General features: G+C 45.1%; 1 protein-coding gene across 1 annotated transcript in view; it reads right to left on the bottom strand.

The window, feature by feature from the left end:
* Positions 1-20318, bottom strand: part of LOC140128563 (complement C3-like) — a 63792-nt gene that overhangs the window by 29338 nt on the left and 14136 nt on the right. The window contains exons 12-20 of the mRNA XM_072150261.1: positions 19893-20039; positions 19315-19521; positions 18115-18318; positions 17010-17171; positions 16805-16931; positions 8840-8917; positions 8540-8740; positions 4047-4158; positions 2350-2435 (exon numbers count right to left, since the gene is read on the bottom strand). Coding sequence (XP_072006362.1) covers positions 2350-2435; positions 4047-4158; positions 8540-8740; positions 8840-8917; positions 16805-16931; positions 17010-17171; positions 18115-18318; positions 19315-19521; positions 19893-20039 — 1324 coding nt within the window. The remainder of the gene's footprint in view (positions 1-2349; positions 2436-4046; positions 4159-8539; positions 8741-8839; positions 8918-16804; positions 16932-17009; positions 17172-18114; positions 18319-19314; positions 19522-19892; positions 20040-20318) is intronic.

Raw genomic sequence — 20318 nt, 5'->3', positions numbered from 1 at the left:
AGAGCCCAACTCCTTCCTGAGCGGTATAATGGACATTCCCGTCTTGTTTGTGGAAATTGCACCAAAGGATTAACCAGATTTGTGCAAGTCTACAATTCTTTTACTCGTATCCTGGCTGATTTCTTGTGACTTTTCCTTGATCTTACACAAAGATGAAGTGTTTTTAGGTGTGCCTTCAAAGGCAACCACATGTTTGTCTCTAATAAACTGATTTGTTGCCAAATCAGAAGCTTCCAAACCCATGACATTGTCATATGGGCAGTCCCAAATTGTTTAAATGTAGAGTAATCTTAGAATATATGCAACAAAATACAATAAGAGAGGAGGGCTCCTTGAGGTGTGTAAAAGAGGGTAACCAAAAAGCCCCAGTGGCCATCAGAACCCACTGGTTCACAAGGCTGACACCGGGAGTTCTACACACTTCCTCAGCCATCCCCGCTTGCCTGGCTGCCACACTCAACTTTGCATTGCCCTCCACAGGGATAAGGTAAGACAACTACTATCGGATCCCTTATATCTGCACAAACTATTATATAAATTAATAGGGCTAACATAGCACTACTTCCTGTCTTCTGACTGGACATTTCTTGAGGAACCCTGCAGTCCCCTGATGAGCCCAATAGGGCGAAACAAGCCTTGTCGGGAAATGGGGTTCAGTTCTCAACTGTGACATAATCTCATGACCCAGTACTTATTATCTTACCTGTGACTCTTTTTGACGCAAGTAATACTCGTTACCTGACTATACCTGCTGAATAGGTCTGTAATAGGGCCAGATATTGCAGGGTCAGGTTCCGGTCGGGACTGTGGTTTAATAGGACCATGGTTCTAGGCTATCAGGGTGTGATAGAACTGTGTCCTAAATTAGGGCTACCCTAGGGACTTCTTAAGACTAACAAGTCGGTAAGACCCAAGCCCATACGGACATTTATCACTCCTCCCTGTACCTTACACTCTATGTACTCCTCATGCATTTCCTATCTACCTTATATTGACTCTCCAGACAGTCACTCACACTGGGGTGAACCATTCCTGATACCTCCCCAAGGAACAACATAGATGACCTACCTGTGATTTTTGAGACGTATAAACAAACCCTCTGAGGTGAGTCCTCTACATGCATATCAATTACATACAAGAAGACACCCTGGGTAAATCCTCATGCGCTCATTTATCTCTTTCTATCCATAGACCACTCATCAGTGCCGAGGAACCGAATACGTCTAACAATACCCCTACTCTTACACCCCCCTTTTTTGTAAATACCTGTAAATAAAATAGCACTTCTTCAACTTCAAATCACTACTTGTATTTTTTTTAGATAATCTTAGACTATAGCAAATGTGACTATACATTTTAATAAGCTAATGAGCTTGTGTAACAGTGTAACTCTATGAAAGCTCTAGAGCATCTCTTAGATAAAATCCCATCTGGCCCAAAAAATATGCATTGGAAAACATTACATAATTTAGAGATCTTGGGGCAAATTTACTTACCCGGTCCATTCGCGTTCCAGCGGCGGCTTCTCCGCTCTGGATTCGGGTCCGGCCGGGATTTAATAAGGTAGTTCTTCCGCCGTCCACCAGGTGGCGCTGCTGCGCTGAAAGTAAACTCATCGCGCCGGAATGCACCGAGCTGGACCAGGTGAAGGTAAGCGGTCCTTATGCGACACATTTTCGGTTTTTAAATGCGGCGGTTTTTCCGAATACGTCGGGTTTTCGTTCGGCCACGCCCCCCGATTTCCGTCGCGCGCATGCCAGCGCCGATGCGCCACAATCCGATCGCGTGCGCCAAAATCCCGGGGCAATTTAAGTACAAGCGGCGCAAAACGGAAATATTCGGGTAACACGTCGGGAAAACGCGAATCGGGCCCTTAATAAATGACCCCCCTTGTATGAGGGGAAGCCTTAAGAGATCTAGAAAAACCGTGTATGGACACGCGATATTTTTCACATGACGCAGGGAGCCAGACACATCTATTAAAATGATTCCCCTACAAAACCCCATTGGTGGAATAATACAACAATACAAGCTATTGTGTTGGATATAAAGAGAGTGGTGGAGAGAGCGATGCATGACTGCAGGACAATATATATGGTCTATAGGTTATTTTTCAGTATTACATATAGGATTATATCGGATCTGTACACACAAAACATTGGGAATTTGTGGATTAATTTTGGAAACACTATAGTGATGTAAATTATCTATAATCTATCACCCCTTATCTATGAGTAACAAAAAAATCCAATTACTAATACATCCTTTTGTGTTACCGCTCCCTGTCCAGCACATCTGTATGTATGGACTTAGTATGGCCTTAGGATGAGAATAAAATAAGTAACTTACCTCTTTTTTCAGACAGACTTACTGCCAGAACTTCCCAGGTGGTGATTGAATCTTTTAGAAAAACATCAAGAGTTTTGCTTGAAACACTGTTAAAAAGTCAAAAGAAAACCATAGTGTGAAAACCTTGACCCTTTGTGCAGTGAGGATTCATATTGATACATAAATAATTGAGATTTACTCCAAAAACAGCAGCACTCGTGTCCATGGATTGTGTCTGGCAACAGATTTCTACAGAAGTTACTCGAAATTAAACTAAACCACAATAAGAGATACAGGGACTCATCTACAGGGAAGGGAGGGGGGGGGGTTACCTAACTTTACCTGCTGTCTGAGATGAAATTGTGCCCCCTTCCATGAAACATCACATGTAGTCATATGTAGTATGGCACCACCCCAAAAATAAATTAGCCTGTCTTGCGGAGAAGTCACAGGCTGATGTATTTATCCCTGCACTGCTTTCGTCATCAATTATATGTGTGTCTTAAAGAAACACATGTAATGGATTATTTTCAGAGGGATGCAGGTCCTGCTCATCTATTTTACAATTAATGTGAAAAATTATTTATGACCTTTCCTTTGGAACAATGGGGCTCATTTACTTACCCGGTGCAGTCGCGATCCCGCAGCGCGTTTTCAGTCGAGGATTCGGGTCTGCCCGGATTCACTAAGGTCGAGCGCCCGATATCCACCAGGTGTCGCTGCTGCACCGAGATCCGCCAGGGTTCACCTTCTTCTTCCTGGTGCATGTGAGTGCTTGATCTTGCAACACAAAATGTTTTTTAAATCCTGCGGTTTTCCGAATACGTCGAGTTGTCCAACGGCCACGCCCCCACGATTTCTGTCGTGTGAAAGCCGGGGCCGATGCACCACAATCCGATCGCGTGCGCCAAAATCCCGGGGCAATTCGATGCAAATCGGAAATCATCGGGAAAACCGACGAAAGTGCGCAATTCAGGCCCTTAGTAAATGAGCCCCATTCTTGTGAATCTGCCACAGGGCACCCTCGCGGATCAGCTGCGACAGAAGTGTTTTGAGAAACTCATTGGGGCAGATTTACTTACCCGGCCCATTCGCGATCCAGCGGCGCATTCTCTGCACAGGATTCGGGTCCGGCCGGGATTTATGAAGGCAGTTCCTCCGCCGTCCACCAGGTGGCGCTGCTGCGCTGAAAATCATCTGAAGGCGCCGGAATGCACCGAGCTGGACCAGGTGAAGGTAAGCGCTTCCTAAGCGACACTTTTTCGGTTTTTAAATGTGGCGGTTTTTCCGAATACGTCGGGTTTTTTGTTCGGCCACGCCCCCCGATTTCCGCCGCGCGCATGCCGGCGCCGATGCGCCACAATCCGATCGCGTGCGCCAAAATCCTGGGGCAATTCAGGTACAATCGGCACAAATCGGAAATATTCGGGTAACACATCGGGAAAACGCAAATCGGGCCCTTAGTAAATGACCCCCAAAGTCTTGCCTTGTACAGTGGCTGTGCTTGGTACTGCAGCTTAACCTTGGATTTTGGTAGGGTGTAAACTAAACCAGGCCAGGTAACTTATGGATATGGTGTCATCCATAAGAAATTCAGCTTTGAAGACCGAACCACTATACATTTTAATACAGATGATGACCTTTCATAAGTAGAGGTGTTCAATATCATAATTTCTAAAACCCCTTTAGTGATTTGACCTACTATAGGCTTTACTCACCCATTTTCATCTGGGATTTCATTCATGATCTCTGTTTTCCAGAGCCAGCTTTCTGGAAATTGTGACCTGGATGTAACATCAGCATCATCAATGTAATCACTGTCCGTATCAGCTGGTGGACAAAAAAACATTTCAACAATTTCATTAAATATGAGCAGCGATGGGTCTTGAAATTGGAGAAAATTATGGATTTCATTATAAACTGCTATATACAATGTATCTCAATAAAGGGAACTCTTGTTTAAGGGCTTATGTAATGAAGAAAATGACAGGATGTCATGAATACATGATAGAAGTTGATCCCAACTCCAGGGCCTTTAGTCCAGGACCCTTTTCCTGATGTCTGGACAAATGAGCAGTTGACCACACGTCATTGAATGGAAGCACTGAACCTAGCTGAGCAAATACATCTAACTATTTTTGGTTCTTACAAAGACTTAAATGGCCATGGATGAGTGGAAATGAACTGTAAAATTAATATTACGCACTCATTTGTACATAATAATAAATTTTATACATAATAATAAAAGCATTGTTGTCTGGTAATATTGCACACTTATACGTGTATCATAAAAGTGCTGTTGTACACTAATATTGCGCACTGATATGTGGATTATAAAAGTTCCTTTATCCATTAATATTGCACAATCATATAGATTGGTACTGCAGGTCTTTTAAAATGAAGAATGCAGTAATTAAGGACATGGTCATGGCAGTGGTGCTGCCAGGGCCGCATCTGCCATGAGGCGGGATGAAAATTCCGCCTCAGGCGGCAGATGCGGAGTCCTGAAAGAAGCGGCGAAAACAGCTGTGGGTGTTTCGGGCGCTCGTCCGAATCACCCACTAGCAGTACGGACTGCCGCTGGCAGTCTGTAATGCAAACATATCTCGACCGCGAGAGCGCGGTACAGGGCAGCAGCGCAGACCTGTTTGTCTGCGCTGCTCTGTGGTATTGGAGGATGCAGACGACGTGACGTCATCAGACGCCGTCTGCGTCCTCCGGTGCCATAGAGCTGCAGAGCTGCCCGGGAACAGTTCAGAGAAGAGGAGGGACCTCAGCGTGGGACGAGGTAAGTAGAAGCTTTATTATTTTTTAACTGGCCCCATTTTATATAGAAAAAAAACATTTGTGGGGGACTGCATATAATAAATATAATAAAAAAGGAGAGGGAAATAAAACCTGGGGGAGGGAGGATTCCCTATGGTAAAATGAGTACTGTGTATAACTAAACTGGGGTGGAGGGGACTTTTTATGGGGGGGATGAATATTAATGTAAATAGGGGTGGGTTGATAGGTTGCTGTATTTAGCTTTACTGGGATATTGGGATATTGTATATGGGATTCAGATCTTAAACAAAAGGAGCATTTATGGGGAGGGCTGTTATAGGATACTATATAATTAAAGGGGTTTTCCCACAAAGACCAGTTAGTCCCCAACTTGCTGATCAGTGCTGTCGCTCCGTCACATTAATGAAGCAGACGGACGCGTATGACGGTTCTGCTCCATTAATCTCTGGTGCTGACGGAAATTGCCGAGCACAGCGCTCACTGATCTCCTTCAGCTCCATAGAGTTTAATAGAGCAGAACGGTCATGCGCGGCCCCTCGTTTTCGCGATCTGCAGGGTCTCAGCACTGAGACCCCCCATTGATCAGCAAGTTAGGCCCTATCCAGTGGATAGCGCCTAACTTTCCATCCAAGGGGGGCAGATTTTAAGTACGGGGGGAGCTGTTGTGGGGTTCTGTATATAATTTAATAGGGGGCTGTATATAAGTTCATTAGGGTGGTGTTTTATATATTGGTTTATTAGGGTGACACTATTTATTAAATTATTAGGGGCTGTATATTAAATTGTGTAGTTTGGGATATATAGTACTTAGGAGAAAAAAGTGTTGTTATCCCGGTGACATATTGTAAGTGATTGTTATATTTTTATGGGTGCAGTGCGGAGATGCTGCATGGAGCTGAAGACTTCTGGCCATGAATTCAACAGTGATTGTCATGGAGGGGAGAAATTGTAATGAAGTTCTCTTTCTCATGGAGCAGATCATCACCTGTAAGGTACCAGATGTCACTAATGTCTATGTAACTGAATGATACTAGTGTGTGAGACAGCGTCAGTCATAGGGTGTCCGTGATCTGTGGCGCTTTGTTAGGATGTTAATAATAATGTTGTCAGCTAACTTTAAGCAGGTTCTAGATGCTTTTTTAAAGTTGCGTATTTAAATTCAGTGGGTTGAATACAGGAGGAGATCAGGGCTAGGCTTTTTTTTTTGCAGGGGTAGGGGGGGGGGCAGCATTTCAGTTTTCGCCTCAGGCAGCAAAAAAGCTAGAATCGGCCCTGGGTGCTGCTTCTGGTGATAGAAGAAGGGCTGCAGGAAGAGGACATGTTCCATCTCTTCCTGCTTTAAGTTATTCTGGTGCAAGTAGGTGCAGGGGTATGCAGCATGTCCTTTTGGGCCCCAATAGACCACATAAAGTTGAGGCATTGATCAATTACATGGCAGACAGTGCATCAACTCCCATTGGATTATTGAAGTGCAGATGGAGTAGGAGGGCAACAGTGAGAGCTCAGTGGTAGAAGAAGCAAGGGGTGATGATGAGATCCAACATCCGACATGGGTAAAGTACAGTGATACTTTTGATAAAGGTCACTGCCCTGAGAAAGCACCGAGCAGCGCAAAATGGCCCGTCGGCTTTGCGGCACTGCGTGCCTCCATGTGTACGTTCTTATCGAATAAAGAAGACTTATTTCAACACCGGTGAGTGCCACTTCGTTCTTCTCATCTTGTTGATAATTTTGATAAAGATGTTGTGGCCAGGAATCCAAGGGCAGATAACAGAACAGAAGCCAAGATGCAAAAGTCAGCCAATAGCTACGTCGTCAACTGTTGCTGCCTGAACCCAGCTACCCAGGAAACAAGGGCCATGGAACAGGGTGTCTGCAGTGTGGCATTTTTTTCAAAGAATGCAGAAGACAGGTGTCATTTGCATGCTGTGCCACCAGTCCATAAAGCACAGCGAAAGCCTAAACAATCTGAGCACATCATGTATGACTAGGAACCTGATGAGATGCAATCACCATCACCACCACATCTGTCCACACCATCCTTTCAGTTCTTGTTTCCCCAAGTCATGGAGAGAAAGCAATAGTTTGCCCCTGTGTGCGCAGGAGCTCTGGTACTGAATAGGAACATTCCCAAATTGCTGGTATTTAAAATGCTCCCATTCACTCTGGTGAAGATGGACAGCTTTAAAGAATGGATGGTGGCTGTCCCACAGTAAGAATATTCAAGCCTCCTCTACTTTCCCCAGCAGGTGGTCCCCATCCTGCACCAACTGGTTGTGTACAAGACCAAATGTGCACTATGCAATTCTATTTGTCCCATGTTGCACCTCACAAGTGAAATGTTGACCCGTAAGCCTGCTTACACAGCTTCTTAACTGACCACCGGGTTAATTTAGTGGTGGCAGGAGGAGCTCTGACTCACATTTTGGTCCTAGCCAGGATTGCCAGACAACATTCGTCAATATTAAATCTTCTAAATCTTCGCATTATCAGGTTTTTAAACGCAGTGAGAAGAAAAGTATCTGATTTTTACATAGCTACTTACAAAATCTATAAAAACAAGTGGATCTGAACGTACAGAACGCCTTTAACAGAGAGAAAGGATTTGTGGTTTGTGATTCTTTAAACACACACAGAATAACCTGTTCTGAACGCCCAAAGAGCCTTTAAACGCAGTGAAAGGGACTATGATTTTGCCATTGCTTCTTCTTGACTAACTCGGTCTGAACACCCAGGGTGACTTCAACCGCTGTGACATCATTTAATTTAGTATATTTGTTTAATTTTTATGTTATTATTTCCTTGCTTATTACAGCCAGGCAACTGTCCTGATATTTCCACATTTTTAAGCCCTATAGCCATTACTAGCCCCATTTTACAGTCATTTTTGGATGTTAAAATCCTGGTCTCTATTGACTTCAATGGGGTTCATGGTTGGCTGAAATTGCAGTCCAAAAGTCTGGGTCTTGAACCAAAATTTGCTACGAAATTCAGACAAATTTGTCAAACCCAAAGACGTACTCATCTGTAGTGGCTTCAAGGTCAAACTACTGATAAAAACCAGGACAGAAGATCCCTGTGTCTCTATTTTTTGGTAAGGAAAAACTCAGACAAGAAGGAATTGTCCAAAATGGGCAACTTCTTCAAATAAAAGTTATCCTTCTTCCAAACCTTCTATCCTGATCCAGTCTTAATACGGAGTAGGATAGAGGAACACAATTGGCAAAATTAAGCAAAAATAGTGGAATATATAACATAACATAACATGTGCTGCTGTCATTTTATGATCATTTTAAGATCCTGAAGTCGGCTGAAAATGAACCTGCAGCCTGCCCTCTTGCCACTATCGGCAAGATAATTTAATTTTTCTGTGTTTTTTTATGGGTCGGATCTTTACCACCTTTAATGAGTATAATATCCTTACCTCTTGCATCGTCATCATCTTCATGAAGACTTTTCTCAAGTTCTATTTGCTTTTGGATGTGTTTGCAGCAGTCCAGGAAAGCGTTGATACATTTTTGTCCATCCTGAATATGGCGAGTCCGACGTTCACAGGTATGACCCATGGGGTTTTTAAGCATACCGTCCTTACAGCATGTCTTCTCCAGACCTGAGTATTGTGATGCTGGAGGGAGAAGGAAGATCATGGTGAACATAGTAACTTCTCCAATACATACACAAGCAGGGAATTTGAGCAGGTGACCACTTATTGTCCAAACTTTACCTTTTTTGTCCCTTTCTTGAATCAGTATGGCTGAGGCACGTCGTCTACGCTTCAGTTGAGGCTGACATAAAGGCTCTGTAGAAAAATGTGACAAAATTGTAAGGATCTACTTTGTGATCAGGGATGATACTAAGAAACTAGAGATGAGCGAATATACTCGTCCGAGCTTGATGCTCGTTCGAGCATTAGCATACTCGAAACTGCTCGTTGCTCGGACGAATACTTCGCCCGCTCGAGAAAATGGCAGCTCCCACCGTTTTGCTTTTTGGCGGCCAGAAACAGAGCCAATCACAAGCCAGGAGACTCTGCACTCCACCCAGCATGACGTGGTACCCTTACACGTCGATAGCAGTGGTTGGCTGGCCAGATCAGGTGACCCTGGGATAGACTAGCCGCTGCCCGCGCTGCTCGGATCATTCTGTGTCTGGATGCCGCTAGGGAGAGAGCTGCTGCTGGTCAGGGAAAGCGTTAGGCTGTTCTATTAGCTTACTGTTAGGCAGGAGTGATTCTCCAAGAACCCAACAGCCCTTCTTAGGGCTACAATAACGTTATACTTTTTTTTTTTGTTTGCTTGTGGCTGGGCTTGCTGGCACTAGTAGTGCAGCTAGTACCATATTGTGAGGAATTTGCAGGGGGACTTGCTACCGTTGTGTTTAGCTCTTAGTGACACACATATCCACCTCAAACACCAAAGTGGGAAAATTTATTAGGGGTTTGATTTCAATTAGGCACAGTCTGCCATTTACTTTTTATTTTACGTTTATTTTTTCATAACTCAGCATCATCTCATCAGTGTGCTTTCATACTTGGTTAGAAAATAGCCATAGGAGAATCCAAACGGCTTACTTACGCCTACAGTAGCGTTATATATATTTGATTTCTGGTTGATCTGCTGGTGGCTGTCCTTGCTGCAGTGCATCTACTAGCAAATTGTGAGCAATTTGTAGTGAGAGTTGCGACCGCTGTGTTTTGCGCTTAGTGACGCACATATCCATCGCAAAGACCGAAGTGGGAAAATGAATTAGGGGTTGGATTTCAATTAGGCAGTCTGCCATTTCCTTTTTTATTTTACGTTTATTTTTTTAATAACTCAGCGTCATCTCATCTGGCATAGCAGTGTGCTTTCATACTTGGCTAGAAAATAGCCATAGCAATAGGATAGCATCGTTTGGTTTTAAAAACTAAAAAACACAAAAAAAAACAAAAAACACAAAAAAAAGTTAAAAAAAAATTAAAGTTATAACTCTCATTTTCAAAATGTTTAACCCGAGGGCTAGGGGTAGAGGACGAGGGCGGGGACGTGGGCGTCGAACTACTGCAGGGGTCAGAGGCCGTGGTCCTGGGCGGGGTGAGACACCACCTGCTTATGAGGGAGCAGGGGAACGCCGCAGAGCTACACTCCCTAGGTTCATGTCTGAAGTTACTCGGACTCGTGGTAGAGCACTGTTGAGGCCAGAACAGTGCGAACAGGTGATGTCGTGGATTGCCGACAATGCTTCGAGCAATTTGTCCACCAGTCAGTCTTCCACGCAGTCCACCCATTTCACCGAAATCGGCACTCCTCCAGCTCCTGCACCTCAGCCTCCTCCCCCCCAGTCTGCCCCCTCCCAGGAAAATTTGGCATTTGAACCGGCATACTCTGAGGAACTGTTTTCTGGACCCTTCCCACAGTCACAAACCACTTGTCCGGTTGCTGCTGAGCAATTTTCCGATGCCCAGGTTTTCCACCAGTCGCAGTCTGTGGGTGATGATGACCTTCTTGACGTAGTGGAAGAAGTGTGTAAAGAGGTGTCCGAAGATGAGGAGACACGGTTGTCAGACAGTGGTGAAGTTGTTGTCAGGGCAGGAAGTCCGAGGGGGGAGCAGACTGAGGGATCGGAGGATGATGAGGTGACAGACCCAAGCTGGGTTGATAGGCCGGGTGAACACAGTGCTTCTGAGACGGAGGAGAGTCCTCGACCAGAACAGGTTGGAAGAGGCAGTGGTGGGGCCAGACGGAGAGGCAGGGCCAGACCTGGTGCATCAGCGCCAAATGTGTCAACTAGTGAAGCTCCCGTGGCGAGGGCTCCTGCGGCGAGGGCTAGATTTTCAGAAGTCTGGAGGTTCTTTAAGGAAACACCGGATGACCGACGGACTGTGGTGTGCAACATTTGCCAAACCAGGATCAGCAGGGGTTCCACCACTAATAGCTTAACTACCACCAGTATGCGCAGGCATATGAATGCTAAACACCCCACTCAGTTCAACAAGCCCGTTCACCTCCGGCCGTGCAGACCACTGCTCCTTCCCCTGTGTCAGCTGATAGTCAGCCCCCTGCCCAGGACCCTGCCACAAAAACCCCATCGGCGCCTCCACGATCCTCTACAGCATCCACCAGCGTTCAGCTCTCCATACCCCAGACGCTGGAGCGGAAACGCAAATATAGTGCAACCCACCCGCACGCCCAAGCCCTTAATGTGCACATCTCCAGATTGCTTAGCCTGGAGATGCTGCCCTATACGCTAGTAGAGACCGAGGCCTTTCGCAACCTCATGGCGGCGGCCGCCCCTCGGTATTCGGTCCCCAGCCGCCACTACTTTTCCCGATGTGCCGTCCCAGCCCTGCACCAGCACGTGTCAGACAACATCATCCGTGCCCTGACCAACGCCGTTTCTGACAAGGTCCACCTGACCACGGACACGTGGACGAGTGCTGCCGGGCAGGGCCACTATATATCGCTGACAGCACATTGGGTTAACTTGGTGGAGGCTGGGACCGAGTCTGACCCTGCGGCTGGTCATATACTGCCGACGCCGAGGATTGCGGGGCCTACCTCTGTCCAGGTGTTTCAGGCCTACTATGCCTCCTCCTCCTCCCACCCCTCCTCCACCTCCTCCTCCGAACTACCATCCGTGGGCATGGCGCCATCAGTCGGTAGCTCTAGGCACAGCAGCAGTGCCGTCGCTAAGCGACAGCAGGCGGTGCTCAAACTGCTGAGCCTAGGCGATAAAAGGCACACCGCCCAAGAACTATTACAGGGCATCACGGCGCAGACTGATCTGTGGCTGGCACCGCTGAACCTGAAGCCAGGCATGGTTGTGTGTGACAACGGCCGTAACCTGGTGGCGGCTCTGCAACTCGGCAGACTGACACATGTGCCATGCCTGGCCCATGTGTTAAATCTGATAGTTCAGCGTTTCCTCAAGACATACCCCAATCTGTCTGATTTGCTCACGAAGGTGCGCCGCATCTGTGCGCATTTCAGGAAGTCCAGCACAGATGCTGCCACTCTCAGGGCAGCGCAGCGCCGCCTCCAACTGCCCGCTCACCGACTGTTGTGCGACGTGCCCACGAGGTGGAATTCAACACTGACCATGTTATCCAGAGTTTACCAGCAGCGCCGAGCGATTGTAGACTGCCAGATGTCAACTTCCACCAGAACTGGTAGTCAGGTCAGTCAGCTTCCTCAAGTCTACAATGAGGAGTGGACGTGGATGTCTGATATCTGTCAGGTGCTGAGTAACTTTGAGGAGTCAACACAGATGGTCAGTGGCGATGCCGCCATCATCAGCCTCACCATCCCGCTGCTTGGCCTGTTGAAAAACTCTCTGATCAGCATGAAGTCGGAAGCTTTGCGCTCGTCACAAGAGATGGGGGAAGAAGATTCCCTTGTTGATAGCCAAAGCACCCTTAGGTCTGTTTCTCAGCGCATATCGGAGGAGGTGGAGGTGGAGGAGGATGAGGAGGAAGAGGAGGAGAATGTTGGCGAGACACAAGAGGGGACCATTGTTGAGTCCTTCACTGTTCAGCGTGTATGGGCAGAAGAAGAGGAGTTGGAGGAGTTGGAGGAGGAGGAAATGGACAGTCAGGCCAGTGAGGGGAGTGAATTCTTACGCGTTGGTACTCTGGCGCATATGGCAGATTTCATGCTAGGCTGCCTATCCCGTGACCCTCGCGTTCAAAGAATTTATTCCAGCACCGATTACTGGGTGTTCACTCTCCTGGACCCACGGTACAAGCAAAATCTTTCCACTCTCATCCCTGGAGAGGAAAGGAGTGTGAGAATGCATGAATACCAGCAGGCCCTGGTGCACAAGCTGAAACAGTATTTCCCTTCTGACAGCGCTAGCGGCAGAGTGCGTAGTTCTGCGGGACAAGTAGCGAGGGAGAGTAGGCGAGCAGGCAGCTTGTCCAGCACTGGCAAGGGTACGCTTTACAAGGCTTTTGCCAGCTTTATGTCACCCCAGCAAGACACTGTCACCTGTCCCCAGTCTCGGCAGAGTAGGGCTGATCTTTACAGAAAGATGGTGAGGGAGTACGTAGCTGACCATACCATCGTCCTAAATGATCATACAGCTCCCTACAACTACTGGGTTTCAAAGCTGGACATGTGGCACGAACTGGCGCTGTACGCCTTGGAGGTTCTTGCCTGCCCTGCCGCTAGCGTCTTGTCCGAGCGGGTTTTCAGTGCAGTTGGTGGCATCATCACCGATAAGCGTACACGCCTGTCGACTTACAGCGCTGACAGGCTGACGCTTATTAAGATGAATAAAGCCTGGATTTCTCATAATTTCCAATCTCCACCAGGTGAAGGAAGCTCAACCTGAATAATTTATCCACTCCTCCTCCTCCTCATTTTCCTCCTTCTCCTCCTCTTTGTACAGTAAAGCAGAGGAAACTGGCTATTTTTTGACAGGGCCAACTGGCTCTAGCTATAGTACTTTATGCATTTAATTTTTCTGGAGGGCCACCGACCCGGTCCTCTGTTTTAAACAATTTTTGGGAGTGCCACATACAGGCACTCAATCTATTCAATTTTTCTGGAGGGCCACCTACCTGCTCCTCTGGTTTGAAAACTTTTTTGGACTGCCACATACAGGCACTATCCAAATTAAATTGTCTCCATAGCAGCCTCCACACGTTGTCTCCATTGCTACCTCCAAAAGTCGTCCATATAGCTGCCTCCATACATCGTCCCTTTATCAAACGAGGTGTGTCAGGCAGAAATTTGGGTTGTTTTCATGGATTCCACATCAAAGTTGTTAACTTTGTCGCCACCCAGCTGTGTTATCCACAAAATATACTGGCAAACTTTTATCATTTACCAATATTATTTCAGCGCTTCTTGCGCTTCTGTTTACATTCCCCTCACCCGCCATATCCTAAACTTATAAGAACGCTACTACACTTGATCTTATACAAAAGGTTCTTAGAAGTGCTGTTTGGGGAGTAGCCTAGAGACACGGGCTTGGATTGGCGAAAGCTCGCCTGGCAGCGGAGCGCCAGGTCCATGCCAAGATCCAACTAACATAGTTTTAACTGCAGCACCTTTAATCTACTACTAGTTCACTGTCTCCATACATGGTCCCCTTATCAAACGAGCTTTGTCAGGCAGAATTTTGGGTTGTTTTCATGGCTTCCACAACAAACTTGTTAACTTTGTCGCCACCCTGCTGTGTAATCCACAAAATATACTGGCAAACTTTTATCATTTACCAATATTATTTCAGCGCTTCTTGCGCATCTGTTTACATTCCACTTACCCGCCATATCCCAAACTTATAAGAACGCTACTACACTTAACTTGGTGCACGCTGGGACCGAGTCTGACCCTGGGGCTGGTGATATACTGCCGACGCAGAGGATTGCGGGGCCTACCTCGGTCCATGTCTCAAAGGCCTACTATACCTCCTCCTCCTCCCACCCCTCCTCCACCTCCTCCTCCTCCGAATTACCATCCGTGGCCATGGCGCCATCAGTCGGTAGCTCTAGGCACAGCAGCAGTGCCGTCGCTAAGCGACAGCAGGCGGTGCTCAAACTGCTGAGCCTAGCCGATAAAAGGCACACCGCCCAAGAGCTATTACAGGGCATTCCACATCAAACTTGTTAACTTTCTCGCCACCCTGCTGTGTAATCCACAAAAGATACTGGCAAACTTTTATCATTTACCGATATTATTTCAGCGCTTCTTGCGCATCTGTTTACATTCCGCTCTCTCGCCATATCCCAAACTTATAAGAACGCTACTACACTTGATCTTATACAAAAGGTTTTTAGAAGTGCTGTTTGGGGAGTAGCCTAGAGACAGGGGCTTGGATTGGCGAAAGCTCGCCTGGAAGCGGAGCGCCAGCTCCATCCCAAGATCCAACTAACATAGTTTTAAGTGCAGCACCTTTAATCTACTACTAGTTCACTGCCTCCATAATAATAATAATAATAATCTTTATTTATATAGCGCCATCATATTCCGTAGCGCTTTACAAATCATAGGAAACAAATACAAATGTAATGTAACAGAGCACAACATTTGTATGGAACAACAGGAGTGAGGTCCCTGCTTGCCAGAGCTTATGGTTTATGAAGATGATGGGGTAACACAAGGTAAAAGAATTTTTAATGGTCAAGCCATTCTTCTTAGGGAATAGAACAAAATATAATAAATGGAATTGCTGTCGCTTGAACCACTCAGCCGTCACCAGGTCCAGGGTGAATGGGACTGCATAGAAGTCTGGTGCCTGTTGGTTGCTGGATAACAGATGGGAGGACGACACAGGACGGGTTAGTAGAAGAGTTAAAACTTCATGCAGTTAATGAGTGTTATAGGCTTGCCTAAAGAAATGGGTTTTAAGAGCACGTTTGAAACTTTGGAGGTTAGTCCGGGGCAGAGCATTCCATAGAATTGGTGCAGCTCTAGAGAAGTCTTGGAGACGCGAGTGGGAGGTCCGCACTAGGGTAGAGGTTGATCTAAGATCACTGGCGGATCTAAGAGCACGGGTTGGGCGATAGACTGAGATAAGAGAGGAGAGGTAGGGGGGTGCAGCATTATACAGAGCTTTATGGATGAGGGTTATTATTTTAAACTGTATTCGAAAGGAGACTGGCAGCCAGAGCAGCGACTGGCATGAACTGTAGGCATACATGGTCCCCTTATCAAACGAGCTGTGTCAGGCAGAATTTTGGGTTGTTTTCATGGCTTCCACAACAAACTTGTTAACTTTGTCGCCACCCTGCTGTGTAATCCACAAAATATACTGGCAAACTTTTATCATTTACCAATATTATTTCAGCGCTTCTTGCGCATCTGTTTCCATTCCCCTCACCCGCCATATCCTAAACTTATAAGAACGCTATTACACTTGATCTTATACAAAAGGTTCTTAGAAGTGCTGTTTGGGGAGTAGCCTAGAGACAGGGGCTTGGATTGGCGAAAGCTCGCCTGGCAGCGGAGCGCCAGCTCCATGCCAAGATCCAACTAACATAGTTTTAACTGCAGCACCTTTAATCTACTACTAGTTCACTGCCTCCATACATGGTCCCCTTATCAACCGAGCTGTGTCAGGCAGAATTTTGGGTTGTTTTCATGGCTTCCATGTTAACTTTGTCGCCACCCTGCTGTGTAATTCACAAAATATACTGGCAAACTTTTATCATGTACCGATATTATTTGAGCGCTTCTTGCTCACCTCCTTTGGTTCCTCTCTGCCACCCATTGGTTTGAAGCCTGAGTCCATTTAGGGTATGTCGCCATGCCACTCTCTAGCCTGCCGCTGCTGCCGCTGCCTCTGCATGAAGTCCCCTATAGTGTCAGGGTCAATTATTGGATGTTTTAGATGCTATCTAGCTTCATTCTGTCACTCTGTCATGGCCATGCTGTTGCCCATAATTTTGGCATAATGGTGCGATTAAGCAGCCTCAGAGGCATCCATGCATGCTGCCCCTGCTGTTTCCTGTCCATTTCCGTGGTGTTTCCATCCTTTTCTGAGGTTCCCAGGTGTTTGGCCAAGCTTCCCTGTGCAGAGCCTTGGTCTCCTTGAAAAATGCTCGAGTCTCCCATTGACTTCAATGGGGCTCGTTATTCGAGACGAGCACTCGAGCATCGGGAAAAGTTCGTCTCGAATAACGAGTACCCGAGCATTTTAGTGCTCGCTCATCTCTATAAGAAACCAATTCCCAATCAATTTGGAAAAATTTAGAATTGATCATCTGATCTCTGAGGAGTTGTTATCTGGAAGTTTGTCTGCAGGGCAAGGCCGGCATCATAAAACACCCCTGGTGTATCGGCACCACTTCCCGGTGTGCAGCCAATGTCATATCTTTCCACCGACTCCCAGACCTTTACAGAAGGAGAAAATACTCAGTGAAAACTGTAAAATAAACTTAAGAAACTTTTTTTGTAATTCCAATGTTTCACCTTGCCCTGGGAGATCTTCAGTTTACTGTTGATCACATAGACACCTTTATCCACAGCCACCAGTCCCACAGTAGCCTTGTGATCTGCTTGTAGCTTCAGCGTTATGGAGGATCCAGGATGTTGAATCGCATTGTCTTTGTCTTTTTCTCCTGTTATCCGCAGCTGTGGGAATTATTCAATCATTAACATGAACTATCTCCACATAAGAATACATCTACCAAAAGTTGGAATCATCTTCCAACTTTACTTTTCGAATAGGTGGATTCTCTGAGATACTTAGTGGTCCACATTTATAAAAGTATTTGCACCAGTTTTGTGTTGTGGCAGCACTGTGCCTTTCAAGGCGGTAAAAATATGCAGCAAAAGAGACGTTTCGGTGCACAGTTGGACTATGTGCATTTCAGGAATCTGTCGCACACTGCAACCGCTAAAAGCAAACCGCACATAATACAGTTTTCACTAGTTTTGATAAATTTTGGCCAGTGTGTGTTTAAATAATAGTTAAGAGATGTGTCTCTATGGTCTGGTAGGATTGGAGTAAAAGTTATGAAACATAACACAAGAGGGGAACTAGTATCCGGACAGTGACACATCAGAGTGTCGGAGTGTGGAGAGAACAAAGCTGTGCTCTCTCCTAGTTCGGGTGACAGGAGGAGGCTTTCAGCCGGGGGTGTGCATAAATTAAAATTTGGGGAAGCCAAGAGAATCTTGAGCGCTGTCTGCCCTACCGCCTCTGGAACTTTTACAAAGTTATTATTTTGGCAATAAAACCCCCCAAAATACAAGAAAAACATGGTCCCACCACCCCCTAGAAATAACATGCAGCCTATTTAGGACACTCTATCTCCAGTAATCTGCTGGTAGATGTCCTTTAAATAAAGGGTTAGAACTTGGAGCTTTGAAGGCAGTAATTATAGTAAAATTAAATTTGGACTATTGAATGCTAAAAATTATTCAGCAATTATCTCAGTGTATGATGTTATTGTTTTCCACATGAAAAATAAATCTATAGGTGCAGTAATAGGTGAGCTTTATTACCGAATAGTTTGGAAGACTTTTAGAAAGAAGAAATAGTATAACTCACTCTTATAGTCACACATCTTACCATTCCCATACAGGTATCTGCCACATCAATCCATAAAGAGTCGGCTACAACCTCCCGGTGTGATCCAGTGGTCACGGTATAATAAGCCAAAATGCGGAAGGATGGGATAAATTCTTCTGTTATAGACAGTGACATAGTAACCAGAGTCTGGCCTTTACTCCTCTCCTGTGTCCCCACCTTCATTATTCGACCTTTGTTCATTATCTGCACAAATACAAGAATATTAGAGAAATGAGTGATGCATCTAGGAAATTTCTTCATTAGCTTGTAGCAGGAAGTCATTGCAGTAATAATTACTAATAGCAATGAGTAGGCTTAAAGTGCTTAAAGGTGTGTGAAGAACATTGTGAGTTTAGGTCCCTCAACCTGGACTTTAGCCACAAGTTTGGCTTCGACATTAAGTGCAAGCCCACCTTTGGAAATATCAGTGATCGGATAGCATCGACAAAGCCCTGTGAAGCTCCCCATTAAATCGTCAGGGAGCAACTATACTTGAGAAAATTGCTTAAAGGGAAATAACCGCATTTGGTACAACACCGATCACGGATGTTACCAGTGGGGGTAAGTGGTCAAGAGCTGGTTAGTTACTATAACTCACTACTTACACAAATTAATGCTTATTCGTGATACATATACTGTAAATATGGGGAGAAAAATCATGCCCACAGCCGTGAAATAACTTAAGAATTGTGTTGTTGAAAAAATATAATTAAAAATACTACATATGGATTCATGTGGAGACATTGCGAAAAACTTTTAGGAGATGTGGATGGGCTAAGAAGTTGCCGGGTCACTGGGGGACTGACTTACAAGTCTATACTTTTGAATACTCTTTTATGGAATTTTTGTTTGGAAATTAATAGGAAACTCATTATCCACAAGTGTAGGGTGGCCAGTTGATGTCCATCCATTATGTAGACATCACATTGAATGTAATGAGTGATGTGGAGATATTTATATTGTATCAATGATCGTCTTATCTATGGGGAATCCTTCTACCAAAAAATACTTCACAAAACTAAGAACCCATTTAGTGATATTTAACGATAACATTCTTACATTGACATGTAAGCCCAATGATATAATCACATTTGGTCTCCTACATGTACTTTACATGGAGTAGACAAATCTTTATTCTAGATACTAATATCACAATTTAGATTTACACTGGATAAAACAAAAAAAACACACATCACTTACCACGTAGTTGTAATGGGTGATCAGAGACTGGACTTCGGGGGCAGTGTTCCTGATATTAAAGTTGATAACTGTATTTTCACCCATTTTAAATTCCCCTCCGGTGACACTGAGATGAAGGTAGTTGCCACCAGTGGGTTTGTATGGAGAGGCCACCATGGAGGCAGAAGCTTGTTGGTCCTCGGTTAATTGGTCCACTGTGGTTGACACCTAGAAGCAAAGAGATGAAATTACACATTACAATTGAGTAAAGTAAAAATTATTAAGTAATTAAATCTAAAAAAAAAATCTAAAAACAGATTTGATTTGTGGGAAGTTCTGCTCATGTCTAGACTAGATAGAACAACAAGTCAAACTATATGTAGTACCCAAACAATGTCTGATGCCACATTCTCTTATATTTGTGCCTGTTGATGCTTCTTTAAGAATCAAAAGTACCAAAAGCTTTAAAATAAAATCTCAACATAAGTGTGATCAAAGCCTAAATGTATGTAAGTCAATACCACACACCCATGATGGCGTCCATTCTCTCTACTAAACTGTACTCTAAATGGTGAGACTTACTGACACAGGAATATTACCTTTATATCCAACTGATTTAGGTTTGAGGCAGTATTTATGGTCAGACGAACAGTTCCATCTTCCTTAGTTAGTCCTTCTACATTTCCTGGTTCTGCTACAACAGGGACACGATGAGCTGGAGTCCCATCAGGATTGGTGACATATACCTAAGATGGGTAAGGGCAGAAATTAGACTTGAAGCCCGTCACCCTATTATGTGAGATTGACAACACTTTTAACAAGCAACGCTGAAAAAAAAAAGTCATCAAATTAAATGAAATCATTGGTATTCCAAAAATATTCCATAGAATTCCCTGACAGAGCAGAAATAAAATTAGATAAAATGCCCCAAGGGTCCTGAAGAACCATACTTCACAAAATTCCTTTGTTTTTTAGCTCATAAGTTAAAGTCAAGTAACAATTGGAGTTTAAAAAATTTTGCTGTA

Source organism: Engystomops pustulosus, chromosome 4 (genome assembly GCF_040894005.1).
Source record: "Engystomops pustulosus chromosome 4, aEngPut4.maternal, whole genome shotgun sequence".
NCBI lineage: Eukaryota > Metazoa > Chordata > Amphibia > Anura > Leptodactylidae > Engystomops > Engystomops pustulosus.
Note: the sequence above shows the minus strand (reverse complement) of the source record. Positions and strands in the feature narration are given on the sequence as shown.